Source organism: Mandrillus leucophaeus, unplaced genomic scaffold (assembly GCF_000951045.1).
Source record: "Mandrillus leucophaeus isolate KB7577 unplaced genomic scaffold, Mleu.le_1.0 Scaffold363, whole genome shotgun sequence".
Lineage (NCBI taxonomy): Eukaryota > Metazoa > Chordata > Mammalia > Primates > Cercopithecidae > Mandrillus > Mandrillus leucophaeus.
The window spans coordinates 1,647,564-1,671,532 of NW_012103843.1; the positions used below are offsets into that span (position 1 = coordinate 1,647,564).

At 43.8% G+C, this 23,969-nt stretch overlaps 1 protein-coding gene across 2 annotated transcripts in view; it reads left to right on the top strand.

Annotated features, from left to right (window-relative positions):
- The window catches only part of ARHGEF7 (Rho guanine nucleotide exchange factor (GEF) 7), a 113,997-nt gene that overhangs the window by 22,777 nt on the left and 67,251 nt on the right, over positions 1–23,969 (top strand). For both annotated transcript variants that reach the window (XM_011989795.1, XM_011989796.1), the window contains exons 4-5: positions 4,467–4,668; positions 19,584–19,672. In XM_011989795.1, coding sequence (XP_011845185.1) covers positions 4,470–4,668; positions 19,584–19,672 — 288 coding nt within the window. In that variant the 5' untranslated portion in view covers positions 4,467–4,469. The remainder of the gene's footprint in view (positions 1–4,466; positions 4,669–19,583; positions 19,673–23,969) is intronic.

Sequence of the window (23,969 nt, forward strand, 5' to 3'; positions counted from 1 at the left end):
TGGTGGGCATAGATGACCGTACCCAGCCAGGTCACGTGTGCCTGGATGGGGTCTCTGTTCCCTTTGGGTTAGGGCAGTGGGGGAGCTGTCTTCACTTCTCTCCAGTTACTTTTCCTGACATGTAACATCCCTAGAAAAACAGTTCATGTGTTGTGTGCATGCAGCGTCGTGTATTGCATGATGAAATTTTATACGTAGAACGTTCCTGTGTAAGCAGCTCCCAGATGAGGAGGCAGAGCCTGACCAGCCTCCAACCCCTCGATGGGGCTCGCGTTCCCCAAGGTATCTGCTGTCCTGATGTCTAATGGTAAAGAGGAGTTTTGTCCATTTTTGTATTTTTTAGCAATGGGATTCTGTGGCATATCTTTTTTTTTTTTTTTCCTTTTACAACTGGCTTGTTTTTCTCAACTGAATGATTTAGACTCCCTTAAGTGTCATGTTGAGTCCAGACAGGTGACAAGCTACAGTTTCAGGAGAGCTTTTTCAAAAAGGGGGGGAACCCCACAATGATAAAATAGTGATGAAATACATCTCTTCCAGCTTCCTGTAACACTATTGACACTGAACAGAGCCCTCACTCCGTGAGCCGTGATTTTAGGCTGAACTTGGTAGTATAGAGTGTGTAGTTGGAATATAGCCTTTTCTAGGACATCCTTTCCCAGCCTGTCCCATGCATCTTGCGCCCTGATGGAGCACTTGTTGGCACGTTCTAAGCAATCTGTCTGGAGAGTAATAGGCAGAAAGAGGATTACAGAGCCCACGTGTCCTTCAGCGTAATGACTGCTGAAGGATGGAGGTATGTTGTATTGGGACGTTTCACCTGGATACCTGGATCTGAAACGGCTGCCTGCCCCCCGTACCTTTCCTTGGATTCGCCCCTCTCTTAGACGCCACCCTTCCTTTCTGGGGTGTTGCTTTGCTAAAGTAATGTCAGTAGAGGTGCCTCCCTCATCCCTGCCTTGAGTGTAGAGCGTGCCTGCATTGGCACACTCATGACTGTCATCCGTGCCTTGAGTGTAGAGCGTGTCTGCATTTGCACACTCATATCCATGCCTTGAGTGTAGAGCGTGTCTGCATTTGCACACTCATGTCCGTGCCTTGAGTGTAGAGCGTGCCTACATTTGCACACTCATGACTGTCGTCCATGCCTTGAGTGTAGAGCGTGCCTGCATTTGCACACTCATGACTGTGAGGTGGAACGCCGCTGCCTCTTGATCATACCTCATCTCCCCTCTGCTTCCATTCAGGCCCGCGCTGGCCTCAGCCGTGGTGCTGACTGGAGCCTCAGGGCTGGCCAAGGGTGACCCTGGGCACCTGACCTAGGGAGGGGCCTTCTGCGCCTGTGTTGCTTTGCTCACCACAGTTGTGTTGTGGCGTTGGAGCTCATCACGAGGCTGCATGCACTGTGAGCCTGTTTTCCACAAGGCCAGCGTGCCCAGGTGACGTTGGATTACTCACAGGAGAGTGTGATGGCGATCACAGCAGACAGCTGGTGAGTGGAGATGGTGGTTTGCAAAAAGAGAACTTTACATAGCACAGTGAGCTCAGGTCATGTTTCACCACACAAGAGCAAGCAGCACGTGACAGTTTCTGGATGGGAGCTTCACTGGCAGTGGCACACTTGACCCTGCCCCTTGTTGGTCACAGGGCCCAGAGAGCTTTGTGTCTGCGCTGGTGATTGTTCGCTGGCGCTTTTGTTGCCAAACAGTGAAGAGAGACTTCTTGATTAAATATGAAAAATGCATTAAATATTTCACTTACAAATTTGAATTATTAAATATATATTTATAATTAATACTTAATCTGTAAACACATTTAAATAGATAAGTATTAAATATTTTTGGAATATTACAGCTACTCCTTACTGAGGAGCTGTTGTGACCTCTTTGATGCTTTACCTTTTACAAATGTTTTTTTCGGTGATTTATACATGCACTTAGTTTAAAGTCAAGTAATTCTCTGAAACCTGCTATTAGGAAAAAACACAGTAGATTTGGCCACTTTTAATTTTTTTCCACTGGTTCTTTCTTCGTTCATTTTTATGGTACATAGTACATACGTATTTATGGGGTACACGAGCTGTCTTGATACAGGCATACAAGGTGTAATAATCGTATCAGTAACTGGGGACGTCTGTCCCCTCTAGCAGCCATGACTTCTGAGTGCTGGTTCTTAAGAAGTGCTTTCTGATGTGGGTAGTTGTTAGTTTGGAGTCCTGTGGGGCTGAGGGGGCGACCTTGCTGGACGGTTCTGTTTGGCTCTCTTGCTCCTCCGTTGGTGCTTTGTAGGTATTTGCCTGTGCGTCTCTAAATAAAGTGCCCCCCCTTTTTTCTTAATTTGAAGTGATATCAATGTGGATTCCCACAGAGAAAGAGGGGCTGGTGCTGTTTTCCTCCCCTGGCCCCCTTTCCTGCATAAATGCCTAGGCCGGTCGTCCCCGTGGCTGAGTTCCACCATGCTTTCACTGAGATTCATGTTCAGGGTAACATGACGAGGCGAATGCTATTCGGAGCAGAGCCACATTGTGTGCTATGGCTGTTCTTACCCATAGCGTTTTGTTTCGGAGAATTGGTAATTCTCATTTCTTTAGTTTTCTGTGTACTTTTTGCAGGTTGCAGATCTAGTCCTTTGCGTAAGGGTCTCTTTGACATTCAAATACGTTATTTTTTTGTCTTCTCTTCCTGATTAACACTCTTGGAGCCTGTGCCGTACTTTAAACTCCCTTGGTTGTGAGCCAGGCTGGCCGCACAGCTGCTGCCTCTGAGCCGCCTTCCGTTGTCACCTGGGACACTCCCCCGACTGTGTAGCTCTCCTCTACCTCTGTCTCTTCAGTTTTTTTGTTGGTTAATCCCCCTGTTTTGGAGAAGCACCTTTTTAACTCCTTGAGAAAGGGGTGCATGGGAAGTAAATTTTTGAGATATTGTATATCCGCAGATGTCTGTTTTATTAATTAGTTTTTTGTCTTTAGTTTTCATAAGTTTAATTATGGTATGAGTTGGTTTGAATTTCTTTAAGTTTATACTATTTGGGGTTCACATAGATTCCTGGATTGGTATATTTATGTCTTTTGCCAAATTTGGGATATTCTGAGCCATATTTCTTACCCTGCTTTTCAGCTCTGCCCTCTTAGACTCAGCTTCTGAGACTGATACCAGTCTTTGAAGTTCTGTTATTTCCCACAAGTACTTGGGAGTGAGTGTTGCTGGATGGGGGGCTGATGATGGGCCTGCTAGTGGTAGAGCGGGGGCTGAATGTTAAGAAGTGTGGATGGTCTCAGGCCTTCCCTATGGCTGGGTGGAGGGCAGGGAGAAGCCGGTGTGGGCAGATGGAATCGCCTGCTGCCACCTGGTGGGGATAGAGGCCTGGACTCTCTGCTGATGTCACTGGTGCTCCCTGGAGCTCTGGACACTTTGTGCAGTTCGTGGGGACACTGTGTTGCAGGTGGGCTGGGCTCGCCTACTGTCAGTGGTAGGGAAGTGGAGTGGGCCAGGGCTGAGGTCTGCCAGGCAGCCCTTTCCTTGCTCCTGTGCCAGCACGAGCAGGCTTCTCCTGGGGTTGTCAGGCTGTGCCCTTTGATAGTTCTGCGTCTCCAGCCTCTCCGGAGCTCTGTCCAGGGCGGATGGAAATCAAAAAGGCCCCAGCCCCTCTACCTTCCTCTTTCTACCTTTCAGAAATCTGAAAATATGTACAGTTTTTGAGAAAAATGCAAATTAAAATATGAGGTACTATTTCTTCTTGTCAGTTTGGCAAAAAATAGGAATATTTGGCAATATTGAGTGTTGGTGGAAGTTTGAAATAAGAACTTTTAGATACTGTTGGTGGAGATGTTGCTTGGTGTAGTTTGTAGAAACCTTTTGGAGGACAATTTAAAAAAATATATTAAAAAGTTAACTGTAATAAATACGTCTTCTGACCAGAATTTAATATATAGGCTTGTTTACAGGTATATTCAAAGGTAGACATACAAATATTTTTAATGCAGCCTTGTCTACACAAGGAAAGCACTGTCTATGGTATATGGAAATATACTGGAAATAAATAATCTGAAAATCCACTAATGGAGAGTGGGTTCCATAATGAATGCTGTAGTCATATAGCATAACATGAAGTGTTAGGTAAGCACCAGTAAGTACTGCCAGAGAAATGACCATGTTGTCTTACCTTTTGCGACTTGTGGAGAAGTATGTGTAGTGTGACTCTGTCTCCACGTACATGGATGTGTCTGATTATGTAGGCGTCACAGTGGCAGACCAGGACCTTTGAATGCTGTGAAGAGGGTGTGCTCTGGGGGCTGGAGTGGTGCTAGTGGTGGTCATGGTGCACTGGAAGGGAGGAAACTGAAATTTCTCTAAATGTTTTTTTGCCGTTGGGCAGTTACGCTACCTTTGTACTAGTAAAGTATGATCTGTTTTGTAATGAAGTAGACTGTTCTTGGTATAATTTTTCTCCCACTCTTCCCCTTTTAGGACATGACTGATAATAGCAACAATCAACTGGTAGTAAGAGCAAAGTTTAACTTCCAGCAGACCAATGAGGACGAGCTTTCCTTCTCAAAAGGAGACGTCATCCATGTCACCCGTGTGGAAGAGGGAGGCTGGTGGGAGGGCACACTCAACGGCCGGACCGGCTGGTTCCCCAGCAACTACGTGCGCGAGGTCAAGGCCAGCGGTAAGTGGCCGAGCCTGTCCTGTGTGTGGCTTTTCTTTGCCATGAGCAGAAAGAAGTAAATGTACTTGACATAGCGTTTACTCTCCAGCTGGACCTGTGCAAATGACCTGGTCTTAGGATACGGTTTTTTGTTAGATGTAATGGATTTTCACCTCAGCCCCACACTGGGGCCCTGGCATCAAGGGCTCTGTAGTTACCAGGCAGCATTTCCTTTCGTCCTGGCATTTTTCAGACGTGAAGAGAAACATCTCAGATCTTTAATCGTTGCAGTTTTACTGTGATAGAATTGATCCTCTTTTTTTTGGGAGGGGGCGGCGGGGGGCTAGTGTCAGGACTTGGAGTTGGTGATCCGCAGGCTGGATTTAATTTTTGTGGCTATGGGTGCTTTTGGCAGTGGCGTGCAGTGAGGTAATTTCTGTCATTTTCTTCGTACTAGTGATAGTATTTTACAAATGCATTGCTTCCTTATGTTTTGTAGCTGTTCACATTGTTTCACCGGCTTTCCGATTTTGAGGTTTGTGTTCTTATGAAAGAATAGTGATCCTTGGCACGTGGCTGTGGCTGCTGGGCTGTCGTGCCTGTTGTGGAAGCATGTGGGTGGGTGGGCAGAGGTGGGGGGTGGGATTTGTCAAGGGGGCATCATGTATGTAACTTGCATCCTGCCCTGTGGTTGAAAAACACCGTTGTATACTACCGTTCCTCTGATTCTGCTGGGGAAAGAGTGACTTAGAATAGCTGATACACAGGGAGGTGTGGAAAGAACGTGATGTAAATTTATAGCTCTGCTCTAGGGCTTGGGTGACTGAGCCTCAGAGCCACAGGTGTTTCAGATGGAAAATGAGGATGATCGTTCTCCCTTGTGCGGTCTTGTGGGGTTGAATTGTTAAGGTTTGTACTATGTATGGAGTCTGGCAGAGTAGGAGCTAAGGGAATGTTAATGGCTGCTATTGTTTTTCTAAGGTAGCAAGAAAAAAAGATTTACAAATGGGAATATGACAATTTTGATGTAAAAATATTTTTTTCAGTGACCTCAGAAAACAAGTAAACTTCTCTGGTAGAATTTCTAGGAACACATGCCTATTCTTTTTCTATTGTATGTATACATACACATATATATAAAGCAGTTTGCCATTTTTAAATGTACTGTTCAGTGGCACTAAGTACATTCACATTTTTATAACCATCACCACTGTTTATCTCCAGAACTTTTTTCTTCTCAAACTGAATTCTCTTCCCATTAAACAGTCCCCTTTCCCCTCCCCAGACCCTGCCCTCTACCATTCTGCTTTCTGTCTCTGAATTTGATTACCGTTGGTGCCTCATGTAAGTGCAATCATTTTGTCTTTTGACTGGCTTATTTCACTCAGCATAGAGTGCTCAAGGGTTTTCCATGCTGTAGCATATGGCAGAGTCACCTTCCTTTTTAAGGCTGAATATTTCATTGTATGTATGTACAACATTATGTGTTGATGGGAACTTGGGTTACCTTCACCTCTTGGCTATTGTGAATAATGCTGCTAAGAGCATGGTTGTGTAAGTATTTGAGTCCTTGCTTGTCAGTTGTTTTCTGTTTTCTGTATATACCCAGAAATGGAATTGCTGGGTCAGATGCTAGTTCTGTGATTAAGTCTTAAGGAACTGCCACGTGGTTTTCTCCAGTGGCTGTGCCACATCACGTTCCCACCAGCAGTGCACAGGGCTTCTGCTGCTTCTGTGTTCTCACCAACTTGTTTTGTGTGTGTGTGTGTGTGTGTTTTTTAAATAATAGCCATGCTGTTGAAAGTGAAGTTGCTACTGTTTTTGGTAGTTGTTAATAATAATTTAAAAGGCAGTATTTTTTATTGTAATAAGTCGACTTGGGCAGAATTTTTTTCTGGCTGCTTGTTATGTTCTAGTTAATGTATAAAGTACTTTCCATTTGCAACTCGGTTCTCCCCATAACCCTTGAAGACAAGTATTGCTGGGCTATTAGGAAGCGGGTAGGTTACAAGTACATGACATCCTTTAAAAAAATCTGTCCATGTGTAGAGCCCACTGAGAGCGTGGCACTGGCACCATTCTGAGGGGTGGAAATGGCAACTTGACAGACATCGCTGTTAGGAAATGCAGTTTTGTCTGTGACTCAGTTGGATGGCGCCGGCCTGCATGAGCCTGCCTGGAGACCTAGGGCTAGGGCAGGCCCAGTCCATGCTGTGAGCCCATCTCCTAGCCCGGCCCTGCCAGTTGGAGAGATCTTTCTTCTGGGGACCAATGAGAGCAGCCCTGGGCCAAGAGGCCTGAGATGGCGCCAGTGGACTTTCCAGGAGGACACTTGAGCTAGGGCAGAGGAAGGAGGACCTCGTTGCTCACCTTTGCCAAGGAGAGTTGAGGTTACAGAGCTGCTGAGTGGACGCACCTTTGGAGTAGGGACAGATGCTTGTTCCAGCTGGTCTTTCTTTATTTAATTCTTAAGTGAACTCCTCCTTAAGTGTGAATCCTGGACTGACTGAAGCACAGTAAGAGTGCAGGTGAGTGGGTTTTCACTTTTCATGTGTTTTTCCTTGTGAATTTTTTAGAAGTAACCCAGCGTAAGGAAATTACACTGAAAAGAATGCGGTTTGTGGATCTCAAAATCCTCTCCAGTGGGACGTGGTTTTCAGACACATTTGAATGTTGTCAGTGTCATCTGCCGTGGGAATTTGTCTTGCAGTGTGCTGTTACCTCTGATAGCCCACAGGAAGGCGTCGTGGGCTCCCTCTTTGGAGTGGATTGTGGGTCCTGGAGGTGGCAGCAGCAGAGGACGCTCTCCAAGGACCAGCAGGGCGTGTTTAGAAACACGGCTCTTGTGAGGAACGGTGCTCTCACTTTGTTCTACCCGAAGCCCCCACTCATGTCTTATGTGTGTCTGAGCGTGTGTGCGTGCCCGGTTTAAACGTGTGTGCGTGTACATGGTGTGTTGCCATCAAGGAGCTCTTTGCAGGGGCCACACTGAATCCATAGGTGTATTAGGGTTCTTCAGAGGGACAGAACTAATAGGGGATATATATATCTCTCTCTCTCAAGGGGAGTTTGTTATATATATTATATATATAAACATGCGTATATAATAAACATGTATATATATTATATATATAGGAGTTTAACTTACATGAGCACAAGGTCCCACAATAGGGGAATGTATAAATACGTACATGTGTGTATATATATGTATATATGTGTACTATATGTATATACACACATATGTATATATGTATACTATATGTATACATACACATACACGCATGTATATATGTATACTATACACATACACACGTTTCTGTTATACTATATATACGCATGTATCTGTATACTATATACACGTATGTATACTATATGTACACATGTATCTATGCATACTATATGTACATACACACACGCATATGTATGTATACTATATGTATATACACACATGTATATATGTATACTAAATGTATACACACACATATGTATGTATATTATATATGTATACAAGGTCCCACAATAGGTCATCTGCAGGCTAAGGAGCAAGGAGAGCCAGTCCGAGTCTCAAAACTGAAGAAGTTGGAGGCCGACGTTTGAGGGCAGGAAGCATCCAGCACAGGAGAAAGATGTAGGCTGGGAGGGTGGGTCAGTCTCACCTTTTCACATTTTTCTGCCTGCTTTATATTTGCTGGAAGCTGATTAGGTGGTGCCTACCAGCTTAAGGGTGGGTCTGCCTTTCCCAGCCCACTGACTCAAATGTGAATCTCCTCTGGCAACACCCTTGCAGACACATCCAGGATCAATACTTTGTGTCCTTCAGTCCGATCAAGTTGGCACTCAGTATTAACCATTACAATAGGTTTTGTGCCAAACTGAGACTTGAGTAACTTTGGAAAATTTCCCCTTTTTTCCTGTTTATTTTTTTAAATTCAAGAAATACCATTTTTGAGCATATCAGTGATTAATAAGCTAAACTTTATCTGATGGTTGAACCAAGGGAATAACCTTCTGTCCCTGTTGTTCTCTGGTTACCTGAGCATATTGTATGGAAAGTCCTGCTAGTTTTATTTTAGCTTATTTATTTTTAATTTTATTTTACTATTTCATTTTGAGATGGAGTTCCACTCTTGTTGCCCAGGCTGGCGTGCAGTGGCTCTCACTGCAACCTTTGCCTCCTGGGTTCAAGCGATTCTGCCTCAGCCTCCTGAGTAGCTGGGATTACAGGCATGCACCACCATGCCTGGCTAACTTTTGTAGTTTTAGTAGAGACGAGGTTTTACCATGTTGGCCAGGCTGGTCTCCAACTTCTGACCTCAAGTGATCCACCCGCCTCAGCTTCCCAAAGTGCTGGGATTACAGGCGTGAGCCACCATGCCCAGCCTAGTCTGATTTTAAACGGGGGCATTTGAGGCAAGTGTGAAACCACATTTTTTACCATGTCACTCTAGAGCAGTTAAGAATAAAATTCTAGGATCACAATTACATTTCAGTATAGCAGACTTCCCTCTCATCTCTGGCTTTGCTTAATGTGGTTACAATTACCTGTGGTCAACCCTGGTTTGAAATAGGTGAGAACAATACAGTAAGATACCTTGAAAGAGAGACCACATTCACATAACTTTAGTTATAGTATATTGTTATAATTGTTCTGTTTCATTATTAATTGTTGTTAATCTATTATTGTACCTAATTTCCAGATGAAACACACATAGGTATGTATAGATAGGAAAACATAGTATATATAGGGTTGGTGTATATACAGAGGTATAGCCGCAGTTTCAGACATCCAGTGGGCCGTCTTGGAGGTGCCCCGTGGATAAGGACGGCGGCTGTATTGCATGTTTTCCAGTAGTTGATGAGGCTTTCTGATTTTGGAATTAGGTTTCCTTTTTTGAAGAGTGTGTTTAATGTATTTTGATTTATAGTTAATTAGTGCTTGATTTTTCTGAAAACAAAATTGTGCCAGGTTCCAAACTTAGAGACTTCTCTGACCATCATGTTAGGATCATTTCTTTATTCATGAAAACACTGACTTCCTTTAAATTGAGGGTTTCTCTTCTGCATTATATTTTAACTCGATGTACAAATATTTTTACTGAGTAAACAGGAACTGAAGTTTTTCTCTAAATGACATTTTATTAGGCTGTTTATCTCCAGGTAAATTGACCAGATGGTCTAGTTCATCTCTCCTGCTTCCTGGGAAAGTGTAAATAGCCATTGGTGGTTTGCCCTCTTGTGGTCGGAGATGGAATTGTTCTTATCAAGATTCGCCGTTGTTTGTGCTTTTAACCCGTGGTGTAGGATTTCTTGTTTGAATTGTCCCTCTTTGGAGACAGATATTTTCCAGGATTCTGTAATAAGGATCTTTCTAATGCTTGTATCAAAAGCATCGTATATTATTCCTGAATATGTACAGTCTTATGGAAGGTAAGTAATTGCTACTTAGCATTTATTTTCTGTGCACGTTTTTTGGTTAGGTAAAGCCCATGGATTTCTACAGCATTTTTTTTTTTTTTGAGATGGAGTCTTGCTCTGTTGCCCAGGCTGGAATGCAGTGGCATGATCTCAGCTCACTGCAACCTCCTCCTCCTGGGTTCAAGCGCTTTTCCTGCCCCAGCCTCCCGAGTAACTGGGATTACAGGTGCCCGCCACCACACCCGGCTAATTTTTGTATTTTTAGTAGAGACGGGGTTTCACCATGTCGGCCAGGCTGGCCTTGAACACCTGACCTTGTCATCTGCCCGCCTCAGCCTCCCCAAGTGCTGAGATTATAGGCATGAGCCACCGCACCCAGCCTCTACAGCATTGTTTACAGGCTGATATGTATTTGTGTTTTTCACCCACCTACCCTCACTCTTACTCTCTTGCTTCAGAATTTCCTAAATTCAAGGGAGAAGGTAAGGAGAGAGGCAGCGAGGTCCATTCTGGAAGTGAGTGGTGATGGTGGTTGCTGTGATTAAATAGAAGTGGAGACGTTCAGCCGCATGTGGCCACCGTGGCCTGGCGCACACGGTTAGCAGCTGTGAGAACACACCTCGTGCTCTGTGTGCCTCCAAGACCAGTTTTCTGTGTGTACATGTGGATTCAGGCTTTTTTAGATGATTATTTCTAATGTGCTGACTTCAGTAATTCTCCTGTTTCTGGACAGCTTATTATCTGTTGTGCAGTAAAGACATTTCTTTTAAATGCTGTTTTGGGGGCTGGTTAGCTTGAGATGATGACTAACAATCTGTGTTTGGCAGTGATGTGAGAACTTAAATAGGGCTGTCATTTGCTGATCCACAGATCTTTAACGACTGTTCACATTGCCACTTTTTAAGTTGGTCACTTTTTAATATTTTTGACATAAAGCAACATAACATGCAGCTGAATTTTGGATGTTGTTATTTATTTAGCTGTAGAGGAACAGTGTTTGAGGTGAGAATAATCTGTGCAGGGAAAATGACAGAAGTACCACAGAACCTTGCTTTCCTTCATGCCACTGGGTGTGAGCTTGTGCCATAGTCCTTCCTCCTCTCCAGTGAGGACTGGGTTTGGACGGGACACATGAGGCTGCATTACAGGATGGCCCTCTCAGCACTATTGTTTTTCTAGTTTTTAAACAAGAGAGAAGAACATAAATTAGAAGACATGGGCCCCCCGAAGCAGGTGTAGGGAGCGTATTACAGCATTATGTACAAAGGGGTCTTGGAATAGATGGTTTGGAAATGTTTCTGGCGTGTGACAGTGAATATTCTCCTAGATTGGTGTACCAAGCATGTCCTCACTCACTCACATGTGGCTGTCTCCCATCGTCGGTGATGATTACACATCTTCCATTTCAGGGACACATTCCATAGATCAACTGACTTAGAGTAATTTGGGGTCAGGTTGTTAGTCTTCCAGTATTAGAGCTTCTCTTTTTTAAAAAAGTTTTATTTGCATTTATGGTTAAGTAATTGTATTACTTACATGCCACGTGCTTGTAGCGTGTGATAGCCAGTGGATGGAAGAGCTTATGTGGGGAAGAGCGGAGGCCTCCCGCCCCCGCAGGCCTGATCCAGGGAGAGCGATTCCTCACCTGCTCTCCTCCTGTACGTAGCCGCCTCACAACTCTTCACAGTAAGCAGAGACTTCTCTGCTTTGATTCATAGGGTGTATCTCACTTTTATTGCACTTTGCTTGTTTTTTTTTTTTTTCCTCTCACAAATGGAAGGCTTGTGGCAACCCTGTATTGGGCAGCACTGTTGGTGCCATTTTTCCAGCACCCTGTGCGCACTTCTTGTCCCTTGCTGCATTTGGGCAAGTCTTGCACGATTTCACGCCTTTTCGTTATTGTATCCATTATGATGATCTGTGGTCAGTGATCTTTGGTGTTACAGTTGTAATTGTTTTGGGGTACCATGAACCATGCCCATATAACGTGGCGGACTTAATCAGTAAATGTTGTGTGTTCTGACTGCCCTACTGATGGGGAATTCCCCATCTTTTTCTTTCCTTAGGCCACTCATTCCCTGAGACACAAAAATACTGAAATTAAACCAATTTGTAACCATACTATGACCTCTTAAGTGTTCAAGTGAAAGGAAGAGTTGCGTGTCTCTCAACTTTAAATAAAAAGCTAGAAATGATTAACCATAGTGAGCAAGGCAACGTATAAAGCTGAGACAGGCTGAAAGCTAGGTCTGTTGCGCCAGTCAGTCAAGTTGTGAATACAAAGAAAAAGCTCTTGAAGGAAATTACAAGTGCTACTCCAGTGAACACATGAATGATAAGCAATGAAACCAGCTTATTGGTGATATGGAGAAAGTCTGAGTGGTCTGGATAGAAGATCAAACCAGCCACAACATTTCCTTAAGGCAAAGCCTAATCTCTTCAAGTCTATGAAGACTGAGAGGTGAGGAAGCTGCAGAAGAAGAGTTTGAAGCTAATGGAGGTTGGTGCATGAGGTTGAAGGAAAGAAGCCGTCTCCAGAACACGAAAGTGCAGGGTGAAGCAGCACGTGCTGACAGAGAAGCTGCAGCAAGTCATCCAGAAGGTCTAGCTGAGGTCATCGGTGAAGGTGGCCACACTAACAGGCTGACTCTCTGGTCTGGGGCGAATGTAGCTGGTGACTGAGTTGAAGCCAATTCTCATTTACCGTTCTGAAAATCCAGTGCCCTTAGGAATTATGCTCAACCCACTCTGCCTCTCTGTGCTGTGAGTTAGAACAGCAAAGCCTGGATGATGGCACGTCTGCTTGTATCATGGTTTGCTGAATATTTTAAGCCCACTGTAGAGACCTCCCACTCAGAAAAAAAAGATTCCTCTGAGCATGTTACTGCTCATTGACAGTGTACCTAATCACCCAAGAGCTCTGAGGGAGACGTAGAAAGAAATTAATGTTGTTTTCATGCTGCTGACACAGCATCCATTCTGCAGCTCATGGGTCAAGGATTAATTCAGATTTTCGAGTCTTAGCATTTAAGGAATACATTTTGTAAGGCCATAAATAGTGATTCCTCTAATGGATCTAGGCAAAGTAATTTGAAAACCTTCTGGAAAGGATTTATCCCTTTATATACTGTTAAGAACGTTTGTGATTTATGGGAGGAGGTTAAAATACCATCATTAACAGGAGTTTGGAAAACGTTGATTCTAACCCTCATGGATGACCTTAGGGCTTCAGGACTTCAGTGGAAGAAGGAACTTACCTATGTGGTGGGAACAGCAAGAGAACTAGAATTGGAAATGGAGCCTGGAGATGTGACTGAACTGCTGCACTCTCATGAGAAAACTTGAACGGATGAAGAGTTGCTCCTTATGGCTGAGCAAAGAAAGTGGTTTCTTGAAATAGAATCTACCCTTGCTGAAGTGCTGTGAACATTGTTGAAATAACAAAAGATTTAGACTGTTGCATAAAGTTAGTTGATAAAGTAATAGCAGGGTCTGAGAGGATTGACTCTTAATTTTGTAAGAAGTTGTATGTTTGTAAAATGCTATCAAACAGCATCTCACGCTCCAGAGAAATCTTTCGTGAAGAATCGGTTGATATGGCACACTTCATTGTTGTCTTGTTTCAAGAAGTGTCCATAGCCACCGCAACCTTCCACAGCCACGGATCAATCAGCAGCCATCCATGTGGAGGCAAGACCCTCTACAAGCAAAGAGATTACAGCTTGCTGAAGGCTCAGATGATTGTTAGCATTTTTAAAGAAACATTTATTTTTTAACTAAGAAATGGACTTTTTTTACACAGTGCAATTGCAAACTTAATAGACTACAGCATAGTGTAAACATAGTGTTTGTATGCAGTAGGAAACAAGTTTGTGTGACTCACTGTATTGCCATGGTCTGAAACCAAGCCCTCAGCAACTTCAGGGTCTGCCTGTGTACCCCGTTTGACTTACCTTCTTCCTCCTACTTACTTCTACTTTTGTTCTTTGTGATTAATTTGTTCTTCTGTTGGTGTGCTAAATGAGATGCTTTAGTCTTACTTGTATTTTGGTGACATTTGGCAGATACCTCCTGATGCCCCATTTTGTTCCGTGAAGATTCACCTTGACCCTTTTCTTTATCCTCCCACATTCTGCCTTTACTCAGCTGTATCTTTCTGTTGCATTGTCATGGTTGTTCACAATTACACCAGTTTACACTTGGCTCTAAAGCCGCAACCAGCATCCATTCCACAAATACTTACGTTGGTGACCACTGTTGTGGAAACTGAGAGACACAGCAGTGGGAAAACCAAGAGTGTCTTCCCAGAAGTTATGAAGTGCACCTGAGGTGTCCTGCTCAGCACGTGAGGTAGGGGTGAAGGTCTGTGCCCTCTGCTCTCTGCTGGCATCCGAAAAAGAGGAGGGGGCTCTTATAGAATGAAAGCGACTCAGAGGCACAGCAGCCAGATGCGCTGTGCAGACTTTGTTTGGTTCCTGACTCAAATAAGCTGACTTCAGAAAGCCATTGTTTTGACAGACAGGAAGATCTGAATATAGACTAGGCATTAGATAGTATTAAAAAATTATTAATGTCGTCAGGTGTGATAATGGTCTGAGGTTAGGGTTTTGAGTTTAAAGAAGAAAACCTCCCTTTACTAACACTGAAGTTTTGGTAGGTGGAGATGACCTCATTTCTGAGACTTGCTGATGGTGCTTCTAGCAGAGAACGAGGCGGGAGCGGATGAGGCAGGCTCAGTGCTGAGGACTGCTAACGTTAAGAGTGTACATGGTTATTCTCTGTATGTTTATGTATGTTTTTAAGTTTCTGTCTTAAAGTTTGGGAAAAAGTAATGGCACAATTATAACATTTTCAGACAAAGATCGAGAGTATTAGCAGATTATCCCTTGAACAACTAGGAGGACGTCACCTGACAGGAGGGCGCGTGTGGTTCAGGAAACCGGCAGGCAGACGCTGCTGAGCACAGGCAGACGCACACAGGCAGTGACTCCGTGAACTCTGAGTGCGTGAGTAACAGCCAACAGACCACGCACAGCGCCCCAGCGCCGAAGGTCGGAAGAGGACGTGGGAATTCTGAGTTTTCGGGGCCATGTCTGCTCTGGTGGTTGAAGCCAACGGTGATGATTATCTCTGGACTTTGCTGGGTCAGCGACACATCACAAATGAAAGCGTAACCACCGAAACAGAGGGAAGCGGCTGGGTGGCTTTCAGTCAAGTGGGAGAGGCAAGTGAGGACTCACAGAAGTGTGTTCTCAAAAGAGGCAGAATTCCCAGCCCCGTGATGGTGGAGCTGCCTCAGGGTGGGGGAGGGCACCGCACCTGGCTCTCTGGACCTGGCCCTCGCCCAGTTGTGCAGCGTTCCCGTGTGTCTTGGTGAACTCTGGTTTTGCTCGGGGCTGGCTGTACTTCCTCAGCCCAAGGAATCCAGAGCTCTTCAGTTCTGGAAAGGATCTTCTCAAGGACTACTTCCTGCTCACTCCCTGATTTTTCTCCTGATTATCTTACTAGATGTCTTACTTTGCCCCCAGTTTTAATCTCCTTTGCGTATTTGTTTGTTTCACTGTGCTGTTGTAGTCTATTCCTCTTGCTTGTCAGTTCATTAATTCCCTCCTCACGGTGATACTAACCTGTTTGTGGAGATTTCCATTTTAGTGACCGTATTTATTTCTAGAGATTTTGCTGCCGCTTCAGATGTTTTAAATCCTCATAGTGCCTTTTTTATTCCTTGGGTTTGGTCCCAATTGCATCTCTCTCCTGCCATTTTAAACAACAGATGACATTAGGTCTTGATTTTCCTGTTATTTCTACTCTGGGGAACCTGATCCCTTTATATGCCACGTCTGCTCACACCCTCCTGGCAGCTCAGTACCTTCTGTGGCTGATACTGTTTAATGGTGGGTTCATTCCTGATGGTGGGTTCCTGTGTACACTGGGTGGTAGAAATATGTCTACAGAGAGGAATAACATTTGCTTCTTAGGGGTTCCCAGAGACTTGTTTGTCCCAGGCGGGTCCTGGTAGTCCTGCAGGAGGAGAGCGTAGGTTGGAGTGGTCCTGCTCAGCAGGTGCGGGCTCAGGTTTTGGTTTCCTCCAGGCTGTGCTCCCATCTCTGAGCAGCCTGCGCACTTCCTTGCTGTTTCTCTAGACCAGTGCACAGACGCTTCCAGACATCTTTGCATCGGCTCTGCGGGTTACTGTGGGATCCAGTTTTATTTGCCTGGGTTGGAGCGGGTCTGTTTTCTTCCTGCATTGGGTGTAGCCCCAGCTGCTGGGGCCTGGAGGCAGGTCTGTCTCCCCTCCCCTAGTGAGAGGGTTTCCTCTTTGCTTTTGGCACGTCGTCCCCTCCTTCTCTTTTACACGTCTATATTTAAATTTTCTTGTTTTCAGCATTTTTCGAGTATATTGTAAGAAAGGGAAGACTTGCTGCCCTAGTCAGCCCCTGGAAAGGTAGCACTAAGCTACATTCTCTTGGTTTCCCACACCTCAAAACCAGTGAATTTTATTAATTTTTAGCTACCAGATGGGCCAAAAATGCTGCTTTTCTTAGGAGAGTAGGGCAGTTGAGTATTTTCTAATCTATTTCCTGGCTGTGTGCTTTTCTATCTGTTATGAATGGCCGTAATTTAGCCTCTCTTAGATTAATATCAATGCTGTTTTTGGTAGAAGCTACTAGCGGGCTTCCTAGGCTGCCTGGGAGTTACCTGTGCCCCTGCTGCCCCGTGCCCCTCCTGTTGATGGCACGTTTCCTCTGGCGTGACCATCCCAGGAACCTGGACAGTGGTGGGGCGAGCAAAGAGCCTTGCATTGGAAGTCAGGAGTGGCCTGGCTAGGGTCTGGCAGCCAGGGGCTTCCTGTCTCCCCTGCAGGGTCTCCTGACAGACCCACCTTGGGCGTTTGTGGAAATTATGCTTCCTAATTGGAAGCAGGGGCACGTTGTGGGTGGCACACCTTAGCGGTACCCTCTTGTTGAAAACTAACCACAGGGTGTTTTGGGGAACTTGATCTTGAGACCTCCCATTCAGCAGCCAGCAGAATTGGGAGCTCTTTTTTTCTAAGGGAGAAAAGGCAACCTGCCTGGACTTAATCTGATTTGTCTGGGTTTCTTCTGCCTGTTTTTTTATTTTTATGTAATGTTAGTAACCTGAAACTTTTTCTTTGGAAAACTTTTTTTCTTATAGTTCTTACAGTAAATTAATTGAATTTTATTAACTGTGGTGTTGAGTTGTGAGGTATGTCTAAAGTTTAAAATAACAGAGCTGGCAAAATCATTACTTTTAATATGATTTAAAGCAGATTCAGGGTCACCGTTAGGAAGCTCACTTCACCGGCATGCATGCTGACGTGTGGCTTATGATCGCAGGGGCTGTGATTTAGGTGTGGACGGTCTCCCCTGTAACGGTATTTTCTGTCCTGCCTCCAAATTGCAGATTTCAAAGATGAAAAAGTGTTGTTTTTTCTCAAATGAAAACATTTCGTAGTGTTTTCTTCTACAATTAAATTCTTAGCTGTAGAAAAGAGATTGAGTAGGAAAGTGTGCCAGCAAGAATAGATTGGTTTTCCTCCTAGTGGCTCTTACAGTGTAGAAGGGATTTGTTTCTCTGAAGTTTTGTTTTCCATCCTATGGGCAGAGAGAATTCTTGTAACTTGGAGCAGCACCTTGTCTTGTTGTTTTCGACCACCTGGAAACACTTAACAGTGAAGCGTTGAGGGAAGATTTAGGAACTTCCGTGAGGCGTCGAAGGAAGATTGAGGTAAACGGCTCCTCAGGAGGAGGAGCCAAGGTTAAGGAGCATGAGGTTGGTTTGGGGCATTCTGGGTTTCTCTTGCTAGAAGATGGTGCAGCTCCTGAGGAGGCAGTTGACGTTAGGGACCTGCAGCCTTAGTGTTTGGGGTTGAAGGCACTGTTTTGGGATATACTACCTCAGACCCCGGGACACATGGGAGGAGAGGAGAGCAGAAGGGACGGACTATAGACAGGTGCTGCTCACACCAGAGGAGAGGGGTGTGTTCCCACCCAGTGAGGGGGTTCACACGGCAGGATTCTTGCAGTGGAGATGAGCTTTGAGGGAGAACTGGTAGGAACTAAGTCCCCTAGAAAATGCTCATCAGACTTCCTTGAGGGAAGAATGTGGGAAAAAACCTCTCCCTTTCCTTTGTCCCCACTAGCCCCAATTTGATACACCGCCCCTGCAGCCCTGGAAAACCAGTGGTAAACAGAATCCATAGAACGAATGTTAGATGTACAGAATGTAGAATCAGTGTTAGACCTATCTGCCCACCCCATAGAACTGTTGGTAGATCTGCCCCATGGAACTGTGGTAACCAGACACACACAAACACACACACACGCACACACACACACACACACACACACACACAGAACCAGTGATAGACCCACCCCATAGAATTGTGATAGACACACACTGTCCATCTCATCATTAATAGAAACACACACATGCCCATAAAACCATTGAGAGACAGAGGAACCCACCCCATAGAACCAATGATGGACACCATGCACTGTCTGTAGAACTCATGGTAAAGACACAGACACTGTCCGTAGAACTGATAATAGACACACACAGCCCCATAGAACTGTGGAGAGACAGACCCACCCACACACCAGCAGTAGACACACCCACACTGTCCATAGAACTGGTGATAGAGACCCTTCCTGTAGAACCGTCGGCAGGCAGACAGACCCACCCCGGAGAGCTGACGACGGGCATAGACACACCCACACTGTCCATAGAACCGGTGATAGAGACCCTTCCTGAAGAACCGTCGGCAGACAGACCCACCCCGGAGAGCTGACGACAGGCAGGCACGGTGCCAGGTTTTGTTTGGCGGGTGTTATGCAGAGTAAATATGTGTTGAGTGGATGTGGGGCGAAAGCGATGCTGTTTTAAAACATCGGAATCCTTGCTGGAATCAGGACTGCTTTAATGGTTTCGCCTGGTGTGGAAGTGAAGATGGTGTGGGTTTTTCTTGTTTTTGCCCCTGCTTTAGATGACTTTTCTTTCTCCTCCTTGTCTTCTGTGAGCGATGGTTATTTCAGGCTCTGAGCCAGATCCTGCTTCTTTAGAGAGACTTTTCCATTCTGAGGGATCGGAATCCCTAAGTTTTAGCCCTGAAGTTTTAATATTGTTACGTATCTGCCAAAATGCCTTTTATTTGGGTGTCTGGGTGATGCTTTATATTTATCACACTATGGAATTGTCCTTGCAGCTAAACTGCTTTGGTTTTGGCTGCCACTCGTAGAGCAGTCTCTTAGACGCCTGTGGCTTGAAACTGGGAGAACAGGGTGGGGATGGGGTGCGGTGATTGGCCTTGGTGAGCCGCGCCTGAGGGACTGGGTTTCTGGGGCACTGAGAGTCACCGTGGACGGCCTTTTCCTCGGCTTGCCGTTTGGCTTGTTAATTTGGTGAGGCTGCTGGATGAGTATCCTTGGCCTCTGTGAGGGGCTGGAACTTTTGTCATCTTTAGTACTGATCAGTAAAACTATGCTACGTTTTTATTTCAGAGAAGCCTGTGTCTCCCAAATCAGGAACGCTGAAGAGCCCTCCCAAAGGATTTGATACGACCGCCATAAACAAAAGCTATTACAATGTGGTGAGTAATTGCAGAACGTTTTTATAACTAACTGGTTTTTTGGCTGTCTCTAAAACTCAGCAATGTAGAGTGTAGGTGAAGTACCTAGAATAGGAAGAAGGAAATAAAGTTCATTTATCTGCCACACAAATGTAACCACCCTTAAGGTTTTGGTCTGTTTCCTTCTAATCTCTGTGTTTTTGTAATTGTATGTTTTTGTTTTAATATCGTGTATATGGAAGTGTCCCTTGTCCCATAACATAGTAATATGGCTGTTTCCCCATGCCATAGCCAGTGTTCAAAAATGATATTTTAAAAGATGTATAATGTGATTTGAAAATTCTATATGCATTGAGTGCCATTCTGTTTGTATTCAGAGCAGACTGTAAGTACTTTAGACATAGGGCTTCTAATTTATTTTTTCTCTTAATATAGTGTTTCCCAGGATTCATGCGTACATATCACATGGCGTAGAATTAGGGGAGCATGTCTAAACGCTATACATGTTAAAGACAGGTGTTTCTGGATCCTAAAATTTGCTGCTTAATATGTTCAGTATGTGATACTAAATCTGTGTGGTCTAATGCTATTAAATCAAATAGATAGTCTCATGGTACTAAATCTGTATCATCTAAACCTTCTTTGTACCTAAGCTTATGTAGCAGTTGCATGCTCTATAGAAATGGAAAATAATATAAAGAATTTATTAAAATTTTGAACTCAATATGATAACAACAAAGTAAACCCTCTAAACATATGTATGTTTTGAATTCTGGGGAAAATGTGCATTTGTTTTGTTATTTCTTTCCCTACTCCCAGTCTTTTTTATTTTCTTGGTGAGGAGATATAAATATGAACCCATGAGAGTTTTGAATTGTTGGTGTGAAATAGCAGTTGATTGGTGTTTTTGTGCAGCAGTCATTTTATCGTGAGCATTTGCTTTTCTGCACCTGTGTTGGGAAACGGTGAAAGGTTGTGATGAAATGGGAGTCTGAACAGCTCCACCACGTGGACCTGTGCCACTGTCCTGTGCTGTGGGGCTTGCACTCTCAGCTTTCTCCTGAGTGCCCACCTTCCATCGGCCCCAGCATCTTACTACAGGACGGACCGGCCTGGGGACCCACTCATGAATAACTGTTTATTTGGTGCCTGCTCTGTGTAGCTCTGTTAAAGGCACCAGGGTGCACGGTGAACAGAATGGCAGGCGGGTGCCTCTCCCCTCTCTGAGCTCGCACTTGGGTACGGGAACACGATGGTCTTCTGTTGCCTCCATTTTTACTGCTTTTTTTTTTTCATAATTTGACATCTGTGCACCTTCTTGTGAACAGGTCTCTTCATGCATCATGCCACTTCTCTTACCTTAGTGCCAGTCTTTGACTTCTTTTTCCTCATATTTGGTCAACTCCAGATCCTTTTCTGCCTTGGAAACCCTTTTCTTTGCTTCCCCTCTTTCTTCCCTTTTTTTTCATTCATCTTCATTTGGCTACTTGGACTCTGCCTTCTATTTCAACTTTGTGGACTTTGAGAAGATCAGACTCCTTTTAGCGCGTCATGTGGCCCATGTTCCCGGGACACCTACTTTCTGTCGTCTCTCCTAGTGCTCTGCATCGCCTTCGTCCCTTGGCCTGTTGGGCATTTGCTCCTGGGATTTGGCTCCACTAACTTATTTCCTTTTTAGTGTGTAATGTAGTTTATGTGTAATTTTGTGTACATAGCTACAAAGACAGTAGGTGGGTTTTATGGGTTGTAGGAAAACTTGAGTTTTAACTCCTAGATCTGCCCTTTCCTCTTGCATTCTTGTATAAGACATTGCTTTCCTGGGGAAGGCTTCATGTGGTGAATAACACAGCCACAATCCACAGTGAGGTTCCAAAGGGTGTGTTACTTTCTGTTATGGTCAGGTCCAGATAATTGTGTTAGAAAAATTGGTTAACAGCGTTTAAATTGGTGCCACGGGCATTCTTTACTTTCTTCATTAATCTTCCTTTCATTAGGCATTTTATCAAACCAGACAACCATGCTTTTTTAGAAATCCTGGTGGGTTTTACTTTGCATTATATGTTCTGTAATACTTCTCAGATTGGAGCATAGTCGATACCTTTTTCATTTTCCTTCTCTAACTGTCCTTTTACAGAGAGGATAGCCTGGGTATTGTAAGTGCTCTTTTCTTTGAATCGGCCAACTCTTTCATACAGAATGATGGAGAACACCTTGACCTCAAAATTACACCTACATTGTTGTCTATATAAAGCTGCATTTGTAAATAGAGCGTGGTAAAATTACAGTTGTTATAGAAATAAACTCATAGAATTCATAGAAAATCATCTTTTGATGTAGTACTCTCATTTTACAATAGAGAAAACAGAAGCTAAATTCCTTGTCCAGGGTCATACGCTGGTTACTGACTAAGCCAGGAATCAATTTCAGCTTTCCTTAATTTTATATTTATAAATCGTACATAAAAATAGAGAACAGAATACAACACAGAACAAAACATGATAGATAATGTGTCAGGCATTTCCACACCCCCTTTTGTAGTTTTGTTTTCACAGAAAACTCTAAGGTGTTTTTAACGCCACCGAGAGTTGAAAACTTACTAAAGGGTAAGACCAGTGTGGACCAGTGGTGTTAAGGAAAGTTACATGAACGACTTCTTTTAACTTGGGATCAGTATAATGGAGTTGAGGGAAGAGTATTCCATGTGAAAGTACCAACATTTTGAAATTAAGAGACAATGAGGCAGGTATGAATGGGATGGGTATGTGTCTTCCTGCTACTGTATAATGGTTAAGATGAACACCAAATAGACACTGGGAAGTAAAACGCTTAGTAATCTGTCTGTTATTATGGACCATTCAGTAACTATTTCTCTCTCCTCTCCTTCTGGGACTCCTGTTGTGCAGTTAGTCAGATACAGACAATATTTAAGCCATTGTCTTCATACTGTCCTTTAATATTTTTAAGCATAATTTCCTTTAGTTTTTTGGACATATTTATAATAGCTGCTTTGAAACCTTTATCTCCTAAGTCCACTATCTGTGCCCCCCAGACACAGTTTCTATTGACTGCTTCTTTTTTTCGTGCGTGCGTGTGTGTGTGTGTGTGTGTGTGGTGTCACACTTTCTTGCACGTCCTATAATTTTTTAAATTGAAAACTGGACATCTTACACCTATTTTGGCAGCTCTGGATGTTTGAAATCCACCTCCCCTGGGATATACTGTTGCTGTTTCTTGCTCTGTGACTCACCTGGAGCACTTCTGTAGTTTGTCTCCCCATAGTCACTATTGTCTCTTTTTATTTTTTTTATTCTTGTTTTTATTTTTAATTCTGTCTTTCTAGGATTCACTTTTGGATAGCATAATTTAGTATTCAGCCAAAGATTGACCAAAGATTGTGCTTAAACGCCTTTAACAGTCCAGGTATTATGGCTCACACCTGTAATCCCAACACTTTGGGAGGCCTAGTCGGGAGGATTGCTTGAGACTAGGAGTTTCACACCAGCCTGGGCAGCATAACAAGACCATGCCTCTACAAAAAAACAAAATTACCTGGGCTTGGTGGCAAATGCCTGTAGTCTCAGCTACTCGGGAGGCTGAGGTGGGAGGATTGCTTGAGCCCTGGAGTTTGAGGCTGCAGTGAGCTATGATTGCACCACTGCACTTCTGGCCTGAACTACAGAACAAGACTGTGTCTCTAAAAAAACAAAAAACGCCTCTGAACATTAGGTTTCACTCTTTGCCAGTGATCTCTATGGGGCTGGGGAATGCATTCAAAGAAGGGGCTGGGGAGGAGCATGACCTTTTAAAAGTTAAAGGCAGTGGATGAAATAACAATACGCTACCTAATGAGAGTTTAATAAATTCCTTGCCTCAAACAGTATAAGCCAGATCACAAGTTAATTGGAATATTATTTGCATCAGGTATAATACAAGGTTATCCTTAATGTCTGAAGAGCTCATTAAGACAAATACATTAAGATTAATAGATAAATGTGAAAGGATGTGAACAATTTAAAAAACGGTAAACACTAAGCCTTTGGAAAAAAAAGTTAAACTTACCATAAAAATTGTAATAGCCGTATTTTCTGTAATCAGTGAGAAGAGATTTAAAGAGAGAATCTTTAGTTCTAATGGTGGAAATGTAAACCCATATAGAGTTTCTCAAAAGTAATACGGCAGTTATATATAGAATTCTGAAAGTGATCAAGCTCTTTAAGTTAGGGCTTTCTCTTTAATTTCTAAATTTCTTGAAATCCATTCCAGAGAATTAGCCTGAAATATATTCAAAGATGCTTGTGTAAAGGCATTTTCAGGATTA